The sequence below is a fragment of the Protomyctophum parallelum genome, assembly GCF_964188405.1.
Source record: "Protomyctophum parallelum genome assembly, chromosome: 1".
NCBI classification, from domain to species: Eukaryota; Metazoa; Chordata; class Actinopteri; order Myctophiformes; family Myctophidae; genus Protomyctophum; species Protomyctophum parallelum.
In genome coordinates this window covers 77,371,676-77,384,131 of record NC_139697.1, presented here as the reverse complement: position 1 = coordinate 77,384,131, position 12,456 = coordinate 77,371,676, and the positions used below count along the sequence as shown (strand labels likewise).

General features: G+C 41.6%; 1 protein-coding gene across 1 annotated transcript; it reads left to right on the top strand.

Moving 5' to 3' along the window:
• Positions 1 to 203: 203 nt before the first annotated feature.
• On the top strand, positions 204 to 11,650 carry sra1 (steroid receptor RNA activator 1). Its single transcript, XM_083783956.1, has 6 exons — positions 204 to 345; positions 2,073 to 2,192; positions 2,998 to 3,084; positions 7,165 to 7,319; positions 8,367 to 8,475; positions 9,966 to 11,650. The coding sequence occupies exons 1-6, from the start codon at positions 318 to 320 to the stop codon at positions 10,211 to 10,213; spliced, it is 747 nt and encodes a 248-aa protein (XP_083640082.1). The 5' UTR covers positions 204 to 317; the 3' UTR covers positions 10,214 to 11,650.
• The last annotated feature ends 806 nt before the right edge of the window (positions 11,651 to 12,456 follow it).

Here is a 12,456-nt window from a genome sequence, read left to right as displayed (position 1 = left end):
TTAATAAAAACGAAGCTACCACTGGGAAAGCCATTCATCCATCCAACAATGATTTTAATGTAGACATCAGTAGACATTGAGGCAACAGTCAACGGTAGTCACTAGATGGCGACATCGTCACTATCAACTTGCTGACTACGTCACAGGAAATACGACACACCATCCACGTGTCCCGGAAAAAAACAGTCGTTTGTTGTTTTTTCTTCAGTCCGATGAAAGTAAAGGCAAGCGGTTGTTTAACAGTTTACTTTACACCTCGAAGGCTCGAACGATTGGAAGAAAAGTTAGATTCTGACTCTGCGCCTTACGTGTAAACAATGGAAGACAACATGTACATCAAACCAGGTATGACTATGAGTGAATCTTCCACAGGACAATAACATTTTAACTGTTCTCGTGAGGTTAAAAACAACAAAATTGACAAAGATGTAATTTCTTACCTTGGCCAGTTTGACTGACTGGCTGTGAGTGTGTGTGCTAAACTAAACACATTTTAAAGGCGGTGTGTGTGTGTGTGTGTGTGTGTGTGTGTGTGTGTGTGTGTGTGTGTGTGTGTGTGTGAGACGTGTGCGTGTTTATTCACAGTGGGTACATTTAAAAAGGAAAGCACAAGTCAATACAAAAACTACTGCTACGAGGATAAAACCAGGAAAAGACTGTAATTGAAAATGGTGGACCCTATTGTAAACAAGTGTGCAATTTGTGCTTGAAATGTACTACTGTTAGTGTGTGTGTGTGTGTGTGTGTGTGTGTGTGTGTGTGTGTGTGTAAAAAAACAAACAAAGAGAAGAGGCTATATTGTCACAAGGAGGTCCTGATTCTGGAGGCGGGCTGTGTCTTTGATTTCATTCCAAGATAAACATTCTAAGTGCCAACCATTACTTGGAATCATAACAAACCTTGGGTATCGATGTAGATTCGCCATATTGATATTCGGAAGCCTGGACCATGTACTGTACATAAACTGACCACGAGTGGCCACAATAGATGGCATGACAAAGAGCAAAGCCAAATACTACTCTGTTTCAGCTAGGCAATCTGTCTGTGTGGAGGAGAAGGTACCATGTGTGTCCTTAGGTGCCCATGAACTGTCAACCCAATATATTTGCTTCCCTGTCAAATGAATTGTAATTTGTGGATTCAAAAAACTAAAAAAGTGTGTGTTGTGTAGTGTGTGTGTGCATTTCTGTCCGGGAACAATCTGAGAACCCATCGTCAAAAAATAAGTGCCCTCTTTTCCTGGAATCAACAGTCTGTCTCGAGAGACTAGCCTTGGGCTAGTTGCACTGAACTGATCAGTGCCAGCCCAGTAGGTCCAAGGAAGCATTGTATTTTATAAGATTTTTATAACTTTATTTTCATGACGCTGCCGCATTGTGAGCTTGTAGATCGGCTACTTTTGCTGAAGAGACTTGGTGTAGCCTACTGTAGACTGAAAAAGAACGCAGTAACGCACCAAGTACAGTTTAACTCTGGCCCGTTTTGAATTATTCGGAGGCACCACTGGACTGGACGCCACGGCACCTAAACTCTGGTTTAGAGGCCGTCTCACTAGAACACTGGTTGTACTGGGAAATGGGAACCGTGTGTGTGTGTGTGTGTGTGTGTGTGTGTGTGTGTGTGTGTGTGTGTGTTTTTTATATACATCTTTTTATCCCACGATTTTGTAACCCATTTATTCAACCGGTGCCAATTGCCTAAACTGTAATCCTGGGCACTACTTTCCCACTGCCAACCTGGGGTGAGCCCTGAACTGAGCTCCTGCTTTCTTCAATGCATGAGGAGTGAGCAGGCCGCTTCTTATCACCTGACAGGGGGGAGTTTCCCCGGTAGGACGTGGCGCGTGGAAGGAACACGTTATTCCATTTCCAACCGGTTCCTTTCCCCTCCATCAGGTGCCCCGGCTGACCAGGGGTAGGCAGTATAGAGAACAGGATTACTGCATGTTTTTTTTTAGGGTACCTATACACTAGGGGACATGGGGAGAACATGCAAACTACTTTTTCTTTGTTTCAATAAAATACAATAAATCAACACTTACTTAAATTTTTTCTTTAATCTGTTTTACCAAGGCAACCAGGAGCGTGGATGGAATGACCCTCCACAGTTCTCCTACGGCCTCCAGACAGCCCAGGGACCCAAGAGGAACCTCCTAAACAAGAGAGTCCCACCTCCACAGCTCACCGGTCAAAGTACAAACACCTTCTTTTATTTATTTGTTTATTTATATAAATGTACCTACAGTAGGGTTCGGCGATATATCATAACGTGATGAGACTATATATCACAGCAATGAAGAACATAAGACAGCACGTTAAATAGTAACAAACATGATACATATTATTCATTTAAATGAAAGTGATGTTACATTTGTTGTAATAGCTCAATATTCATTGTTATTCAGTAACAGAGGTCTCCCTGTCTCTCCAGCTCTGTAGTAATCAGAAAATGCATTTTCAGGTCAAGATAACAATTTGATCCAATCAGAAGAAGCGAGAACTCATGCACTCATACAGTATTCAGGATATTGACTTTGAGGATAAATAAGTGAAATTGCTGACAAAGTAATGAGAAGACAAAATTGAAACAGGAACACTATAAAAATGAAAGTGTGTGTGTGTGTGTGTGTGTGTGTGTGTGTGTGTCAAACTCTCCCCACACCACTGACATTGTACTCCTACTACAACAATCTATACTTCTGCCACTATACTAATAATAATATACTGCAGTGGAGTGAGTACCGTAGAATCGCCAGCTGATTAGGCAATTTACCAGCTGGAGTGGTATCCGTGTTAATCTCTTCAATAAAACCCCTCCGCTTACAGTCATTACTTTTACCATATACGATAGTTCACATTATAGAAAACCCTCACTTAAAGTGATTTATTTATTTTGTATTGTGAATTGTCAGTCCAGCAGGGTCACCAAGACAGATTCCTGTGTAGTCACTAAGCCTGCGTACTGTGATGATGATGTCATTTTAATTCCGGTTTCCAGGTCCAGGAGTATCACCGCCTGCCCCTCCCGTCTCAAACCCACTGGCCCCTCCTCCGTGTGGGGCAACTCCGCCTCGTCCGCTTCAAGGTACCAAATACAAGGCGTTGTCCATTGCAAGGGTCAATTTAGTTCCATTTGTACACTCTCAGAGTTATGGGGGTCCTTGAAATTAAAACAAGTTTGAGAACCACTGCACACTAAATGGAACAGAGCTTTAATTAGTATCATCGGCAACACCAGTTGGAAGAGGCCCGGAAGTAAGAAGATGTTTCCAAAATGGCATTATGTGCATAGAGACTATTTCTGTTGATGTGCAGGTCATGTGTACAGAATCAAAGTTAATAGTTTTTCTGCCATCTACGAACATATTCGGACCCCCTAGGCTAGGGTACTACGGCAGGTGCCAACTACGAACATGTTCGTAGACCCCCGTATACTCCATATATGAAAGCGGCGACCGTCAATTTACTTTTTAGCATTGCTCCGGTTGCTATGCAACTCCTCCGTCCCCACCAGCTATGGGACTTTTACACCCAGGCTCCATTTATCTCCATTAAAAGCAGGATTTTCCATGCCCTGTATCTCTAAAGCTTCATCCATGGGTTGTCCATGGTGAGCCGTCGTGCATCCGATGATCGGATTTCATTTGTAACTTTGTCTCGCATCGCTCCGGACATTTAACCGTTTCTGACGAGAGTTAAACAGTGTGCGCTAATGCTAACGATCACTCCTCATAACAACAGCCACCACCTCACTGATAACCCGGAAATGAAAACGGAGGCTCGTAGAATGGGAGTCAATGGCTGGCAAGGCTTAGCTGTGCTTATGCTACCACCTAGCGGGCAATAAAAGAGTTAATGGGTGCCAATGTGGGTGACGGTGTCAACATCTGGACCATCTGCGCCCTTTCGTATTATGGAAGCCGTATCGGCCCGTGTTGAACGCACACACATATGGCATACGACGTTCCTGAATATTTTAGCATTGTGGGAGTGTCCATATGTTAATTATTTTCGCTTTGCGCAATTTGCTATTAAGCCCCTTGACCTAAAAACACTCAGCGCATAACGATAAGACGTGGGTCTGACCACCTCTTAAATGCAAAAAGCACCATTTGATTTTACACTTGAGCGGCTCTGAACTCTGCTGGAGTGTTGCCATGTCTGTTTATTATAAGCGGCTTCTTTTTCTGTAAAGTTGCTTGTAAATATTGGTAGTTGTACTAGTTGTGGTTGCTTTTCTTGTTTCTAAAGTGGTTATTTGGGCTTTTCTCCTAATGTTGTTTAAACCAGTGATCCTCACACAGCACATTCCCATGTCAAGGACCCCCAGATGAATGCATTTGCCCAACTAAGGACGGCTAATCCAAAAATTAAATTACATTTTTCCAAGATTACTTTTGAAAATAGCAGATCTACCAGCTCACAATGCATCACATTCATTCATTAAAACTATGAACTCTGACTGCAGGGGGATATATAATGATCATTATAACAATGTGCAAGAAAATATTTAAAAAGATGGAAGAACTTTATATTTGTGGACAATCAAAATATGTTTTTTATTTGAATGTGGTGTCATTAAAATTAATCTGGATATGGCAGACTCACTATCTAGAAAATAAAAGCATGGCACTTCATTTAAAATAGGTTACAGACCCCTGTTATATGCGCTTCTTTCGGGATTATTTTTATAGACCTATTTACTTGTTTCTATGAGACATGTCAACAGCGCTCTTTGCTGCGTCTTTAGTTGGTAAAATGTTGAGATTAGAAACGTCCATAATTCTTTCATTTCTCAACCTTTAAAATAAATAAAAACATCTCCATAATCCTTGGGAAGTTTGCTTTAATACGCTGTATCACACCCGATTCAAGTCTTCTTCAATAAAATTCTACGAGCGAAGACCATATACCATCGGGGCCACAGCATTACGCAGCACGCATTCAATTAACTCATTCCTTCATCGTGACTTGAATGAAATAAAATATTATAAACGTTATTTTACTGGTGTTTTTCAATAGAAACAAATAATTTTGAGGCATAAAGGTGACAGCATGCAGTGCAATAGGAATAATTAACCCAAATGTGACAAAGTCATGTCATGTCTTCTATGGTGCCAGCCTGAAGAAATGTAATACCACAATCCCCAAAGTGCGCATTCCGTATGTGACATCAGCTGACTGGTAAAGAGAATAGTACGGACATGTTGATTGGGTACGTCTCAAACACTCCTTAAACACTCCCATGACTAATTCAAGGCCGTTTTGCACAATCCACAGGGTGTCGAAAGCGCTTCTACCATGCCCAAAATTGCTATATGACATTCCACAAGCCCCCACCTCTTAAAACTGTAATATTATATGGAATTTCATTGGATCTGCTTAATCGAGGCCATAGCCTCAAATAGAGTGCCTCCAAGAAACTAGGATACCAGGTAAACAATGAACCTGTTTACTCTAAACAACATGACATTTAAATGACCTTCCTATAACATTTATGGTCAAGAAAAACAAAACCAAGTAACAAAAACAAATCAAGTGATATATCTGCACAGTAAACTATAACCTATATAAAAAAATACAAGATACAAAGAGGAGTGCTAGGGCTGAGGTCGACTGAAGAGTTTTCAGTGGAAAAGTGTGTGTGAGTCTGCGATGGGGAGTTCTTTCCACAGTTTGGGAGCATGGAGGAAGAAGAATCTAGGTCAGATTGTGTAGAGTTGTCCAGGGTGCTTTAGGCCTAGGAGGCTCAAACAGCATTCCTGTGCTAGCTGATCTAATTATTGTAGGTTTAGATTAGGGGTTCCCAACCTTTTTTATTGTCACGGACCGGCTGACGGTTCATAAAATGTTATATCATTGACCTAAATGGCGTTACATTAACAATGATAGCATGATTTAAGGTTAGGCTTATGACTTTTTCATAAATTACTTGTGGAAAACGTTAAACATGAGTTTAACGTGTGACGCATTAGCCTACTTTACCTGGGTAACATCAACTTCTGATACTTGAAATGAAATAATAAGCCTGTACCGTGTTTTTGTTTCATTAGCGCGATCGTGATAAAATAGGCTGCAGCTGTTGTTCCGCGGCTGAGCACACATATGAAGGATGACGATACCAAGGAGGAGAAGAGTCAACTTTTTACCGCTGATTTTCCAAACAGTTCCCTGACCTTGTGAAGGAAGGTCGGGAAACGGTTTCTAGGAATTACATTTTGGGCAGGCTAGATGTGTCTTCACATGCATTTTGGGCTCGCACAGTAAGCACAAAAGGTTTTCAAAGAGATATACCTGCCAGACGAGTATGATACAAAGGCTGCCTGAAAGGCATGCATTTGCATTCCAATGGGTGATTGAGGGTCATGCTCTCCGCGCAACGGCCAATCCGCTGCCTGTGTTTGTCCTCTCTTTTTTTCTCGTGTTTTCAAATGGATTTGAAAATACGACGGGAAAACTTGAGATTCCCTTTTCGCGTACCAGTGGTACGCGAGAAGGGAATCTCAAGGTTCGGAACCTTTGGTTTAGATCATGTCTTGAAGGTATTACATTATATATAATGTAGCGGTTAGTGCATACTGTATGCCTTTCATACGGAAGGTTGTGGGTTCAAACCCTGCCTGGGGTCGACCTCAGCAAGGGCATGTGGGTTCCTAACGCCAAAACAAATGCGTTCAGATCTGAGCCAAGTGTCCTGAGGAGGCGTGTCTGAAGCCTGGCTTGGACGGGAGACTCCGGATGTAAAAGCAAAAACAAAAAAATACATTTTGCTTCTGTTCAGCTGAAACTAAACACACCTGGTTGCATCCACTTTGATATCTGATTTAAAAACTGTTGGTTTGTACTTTCCATATGAGTGCCATTGGTCGTTATTTTTTTTAGCTGTTACAAGTGTAATGCCACCACACACACAACCTGCTCTTATCAGTCTGACAGCTTGTTTGAACAGTTTGACCATTCATAGTTCATACACAGTTACAGTATGACATGGTGTTTTATCCATTTGTAACTCTAGAGAGTGTATAAATGGAACCAAGGGTCCATTTGGTTCCATTTACACTCTCAGAGTTCAATTAACATTGAGGGGCATGTGTACATGCCCCCAAAGGTTTGCCAAAAGTGTGGCCAAAAGTGTGACTAGTTACTCTGTATTTTCTGCTCCTAGCTCACCCCCCCTGCCCGATGGCAGGGTCCTCTCCTCCAATGGGTCAGGTGGTGAAGTTGCAGGCGGACGACAGCCAATCGGACACGGAACCTGACGTTGAGGAAGTGGTCTCTGTGTTGAACTGGGCACTCGCCGCCTGTCGACACTCCGTCAAAGTGAGCCATGCTTTTGCTTTGTTTTAGTTGAACCCATTAAGACCGGGAAGGCATCTGTGTAATTTTTAGGGCCGGGACTAATTGCGATTAATTTAGATTAATTAACTACAGAAAATTTAATCGGGATTAACTACAGATAAATTAATCGCACCTTTTCTTTCACCGCGGAACGTTTCTCACTGGGCGCTTTTCTATAGTACTGTTGTGTTGCTGTTACTGTTTGTGTTGCCTAGAACTGGAGGTCTGACAAAAAACAGTAACAATATGAAGTACAGCTTTGTGATGTCACTGAGATGTACTTGTTACTGTTACAATTTTGTTTTCAGACCTCCAGTTCTAGGCAACACAGAATGGGGTGACTTTTTATTATTATTTCCACAACAGGTATATTAATGACAGTAAAATGTTGAAAATGAGTGGTATCCTGTAGTCACTATTCATTGATTCACTGGGATACCAAAAAACATTAAAAAAAAAAAGGTTTCTCGCTGTTCTCAGGTTGAATATTGATATGCGATTAAAATGCGATTAATCTAGATTAATTAACTACAAAGCCTCTGATTAATTAGATTAATGTTTTTAATCGAGTCCCAGCTCTAGTAATTTTATATTGTAACTGCTTTGACCATTATTTTGCTATTCAAAAATATCAGATATACAAACTAATGTGTCACTAACGTGTCACTTTGTGCTGCGCTACCGCTACGAGCGTGTAGAACTGCTAATTATTTTTATTGTGAAAATGTGTGCTCTTGTCAGCTTTGAATACATACAAGTGAACATTATTAAGTGAAATTCTTGCCTCTGAGCTGAGGTCCCTGTAACAAAATATTTTGAGATGGGGGGGGGTTCCACGGCCAAATGCATATAATTTTGGGTGGTCCTTACCATGAAATAGTTTGAGCACCACTGACATAGAAACACGTTTTTCAGAAAACTTTTAGAACACATTTGTGGAATCGTCCTCAGGTCTTAATGAGTTAAACAAAGTTGGGGCAAAGGGGGTTGGTTGTTGATTTGACCAGGCCTGTGTGACTCCTCTGTCAGGGTCACGTGTGTGATGAGGTGGTGAAGAGGGTCCGCGTCCTAGAAGACAGCTGGAGGTCCGGACGACTCTCTCTGCCAGTCAGAAGACGAATGAGCACTCTGGCCCAGGGTAATCTTATTTTGTTTTATCCAACCAAATTCCCACTTATCATAACACACCCCCAGGCCATCAGTGACACACATGCCATTGGTCGATCAGTCGGACGGTGTCCAAGTTATGCCCAGAACAGTTGCACACACACACAAGAGATTTTGTGAATTTATAGATGATAGCGAAAATTGCAGATCAACAAGCTCACATCACGTTGTGATACGACCTGCCCTTGCCTGACAAAAGAGAAATACGCAACTTGAGAGAGTTTTGTGATGATGTAGAGTTAGTGTGGGGTCAGACTGTAGCAGAACAGTATTAAAATGTTATTCTGATGTCAGTTCACAGCAATAACTGTTCGTAATAATATTGTAGGGAACAGCCAGTACCATCACAGACCCCAGTGCTGCTCTACCAGTGTCAATACCAGAAAGTAAAAGAACATTTTCTGGTATTCACAGTCGAACAACAGGCTGAAGGCTAGGCTAGGACTGTAACTACTAAGTAGCAGTGGTGTAAAGTAACTAAGTATTTCCAATTTCCATAAATTTTACTCCACTACATTTATTTGAAAACATACATACTTTCTAGATTTTGATTATTATTACAAAACATACAGTATGATGAGTAATTTTTCCACCAAGTACTTACCTGTACAGTCTTACAGTCAACAAACCTTGTCTGTTGTCAGTACTCCACTGCAGTCGCCATGTCTCTACCCATTGTTTTTGTCTTTCTGTTAGTACCTGGTACTACTTTTTTGTGTGTCAAGTTCCACGCAGGCTGAACAAGGCTCTGGCAATATCAAATGTTGACTTGTAACCAGGCTCGCACATCGCAGTTGTTATGGCCAACCATATTTGCTTTTATTTTGCTCGCGTATGTAGCCCAGTATGGAAAGACACCACATTAACAGTTTGAGGGCCCGGGGCGGAGGTCTCCACCTTATTAATTAATTATGTCGGATGCAAGGAACGGAGATTAATCAAAAGACGGAACATGAATCATTCCATAACCGAGTGCACCGCTCCACAGACTGTTGGGCAACATTCTATGTCATTTACGGTTGGGACGTCATCCAAAGTGGTCCCCCTCCATTTTAATGGATGAGATCGAAAATCTTAAAACATGAATAACTCTTGATTCTAAATCAATGCTTCCAACTCCAACCAAAGATTGTGTTTTTGACAGCCCATCGCGCTCCTGTCGCTTGTCGCGTTAGAAGTAATCAGAGCTTCCGGTTGCTGTCGATCCTCCAAAGGGTATTTTGGCTACTTCTAGCTACTTCCAATATGGCGTGGAGTAACCTTGAAATGGGCTCTGAAGCTGCAAATCGCTGGGCGCGCTGATTTACTGGTTCCAACTACATCTGGGAATTCTAGGTGTTATCTATAAGCTTGGGTGTCACTGTCTATTCTACAGTATATTCCTACACTCCCAAAATGTAAGTGTGCTGCTGGAACATGGAATAGTCCTACTATGTCCACCTCCTTTTCTTGTCTGTCCAGAGTTGCGGTCGGGTCACTGGGACGCGGCCGATGAGATCCACCGCTCTCTGATGGTGGATCACGTGACAGAGGTCAGCCAATGGCTGGTGGGCATCAAACGACTCATCGCCGAGACCCGGAAGCTCAATCCCGAGCTGCTAGAACTAGGCCAGAAACCTGAAGAACAGGAGCAGAACCCCGGAGAAATGAGCCAGAGCCCAGAGCAAGCGGCTGAAGGGTCCCCTCGTGAGATCACCCCTTCCCACTGACTGCCTCTGCCCTTTCTAAAAGGGACACTTGTTCTCATAGACATGCCTGTATGGTTTACAGTGACCGGGACAGCCTGTTAAGAAGTCTACACAATCTCTGCAAGCAAAAGCAACGGTTCTGAAAAGCAGCAGTTGTAAAAACAGAGCAATGAAACCTAAAATATTTCCAAATATTAGTTTGAGTACATACCAGGGCTCCAAAGCGGTTTGAGGAACAGAAACGAGCGATATTGGACTGAATGAAAATGAAATGGATACATTATCAGGATACGGAAATGTAAATTTGAAATCTCCACTATGTTATTTCTCCGTGAATGAATTATCTTTGGCCCGCGGGATGATATTTAATTAAGTATTAGAACTGGCCCTCTGGTATATTGCACGGACCACCATAATACTACAAGTCCCACAATGCACTGCGAGTGCATTGTCACGTATTGAGGGCCCGCAAGCGCAAGCATGCGTCTTCTCTTCACTATTGATCAGCAGTGAAAGTATATCACTTGTGGTCAACTTTCAGCTACCCCTCTCCCCAAAAATGGCCCGTGTGTTGAAACACAGTCCAGCCCTCGACTTGTACCAATTTCTTTATTTTGGCCCACTGTGTATTTGAGTTTGACATCCCTGCTTTAGATCTACATGTGTGCCTTCGTTATATCAATGGCATTTCCTGCTATAGGACAGACTTGCAGTGTTTTTGCCCTACTTTTTAAAGGGTATTTGTGAAAAACCTTTTTTTTATTCAGTTTGAAAAACAAAAAGTAAAGGCTGTTTCTGCTCGGGGCAAACCGATTGAAAGGGAATTTTGCTTTTAAGCCCTGGTCCATACATTTGGACATACTGTAAATACTGTATTATGTACTAGGGTTGTGCCGAAGGATGATGTCATTGCACATCAACAATGTACTGTACCGATATTACCTTAATTTCCTAGTGATTCCTTCACAACCACCCACTCCATACATGCGTGACATGTACACATCATTTAGCTATTCTTTTTGTTTGCTTCTAAACCAAAATAATCGACAAACTACCAAAGTTGTCTTCTTTTTATGTACATCATGGCTATCTTTCATCACTGGCTCTGGCATGTGACCAAACACCCTGTTTACACATGTAAATGATGAACCTTTTTCTTTAAACATCCTGGAGTGAACACACACTGTACACGGAGTGTCCTCGCTTGAGTTTCAGAGAAAACTCCATATGCAAGGAAACTATACTGTAGATATATTCACTTGATGGTGTACTGTCACAGTATATTGACTACAGAAGTGAGTTTTCAGAAGAACTATTACAATGCAGATGGTGACATTGCATGTCATGACATCCACGTTTATTTACAATGGATCATGTCAGAGAGGGGAGTGACCTGCTCCCCCCTCCCGGGAAAAGTGACCCATGTAAAGTTCAATTGAAAACGTATTTAAAGTTTTAACATATCGTTAGCCTCATAGGATAAATGCATAAGTCATTTTTTATGATTTTCGGATAATAAGGAAAAACACATTTTCTCGCAAGTATGTAAGAGTTTTTAATGCAGATTTTTACAATGGTTTCCTGAGGGGTTAACAAAATGTTTTTTACAAAAAGATAAACATGAGAGTCATTCCATAACAAAAAAAAGTGACTTAGGCCATTTTCAAGAAAATAATCTGTGACTTAGGCATTTTTTAATACATGTCTACTAAACACCTGGGGGTCTATTAGAGTGATGTTAACTCCATACTAAACACCTGGGGGTCTATTAGAGTAATGTTAACTCCATACTAAACACCTGGGGGTCTATTAGAGTGATGTTAACTCCATACTAAACACCTGGGGGTCTATTAGAGTGATGTTAACTCCATACTAAACACCTGGGGGTCTATTAGAGTGATGTTACCATACTAAACACCTGGGGGTCTATTAGAGTAATGTTAACTCCATACTAAACACCTGGGGGTCTATTAGAGTAATGTTAACTCCATACTAAACACCTGGGGGTCTATTAGAGTGATGTTAACTCCATACTAAACACCTGGGGGTCTATTAGAGTAATGTTAACTCCATACTAAACACCTGGGGGTCTGTTAGAGTAATGTTAACTCCATACTAAACACCTGGGGGTCTATTAGAGTAATGTTAACTCCATACTAAACACCTGGGGGTCTATTAGAGTAATGTTAACTCCATACTAAACACCTGGGGGTCTATTAGAGTGATGTTAACTCCATACTAAACACCTGGGGGTCTATTAGAGT

Bases quoted from the DNA above. Each gene is read 5' to 3' on its own strand.
- sra1 (XM_083783956.1), top strand. From the start codon at position 318: ATGGAAGACAACATGTACATCAAACCAG. The intron at 3,085-7,164 runs GTACCAAATACA...TTCTGCTCCTAG, and splicing joins TCCGCCTCGTCCGCTTCAAG to CTCACCCCCCCTGCCCGATG. The intron at 8,476-9,965 runs GTAATCTTATTT...TTGTCTGTCCAG, and splicing joins AATGAGCACTCTGGCCCAGG to AGTTGCGGTCGGGTCACTGG.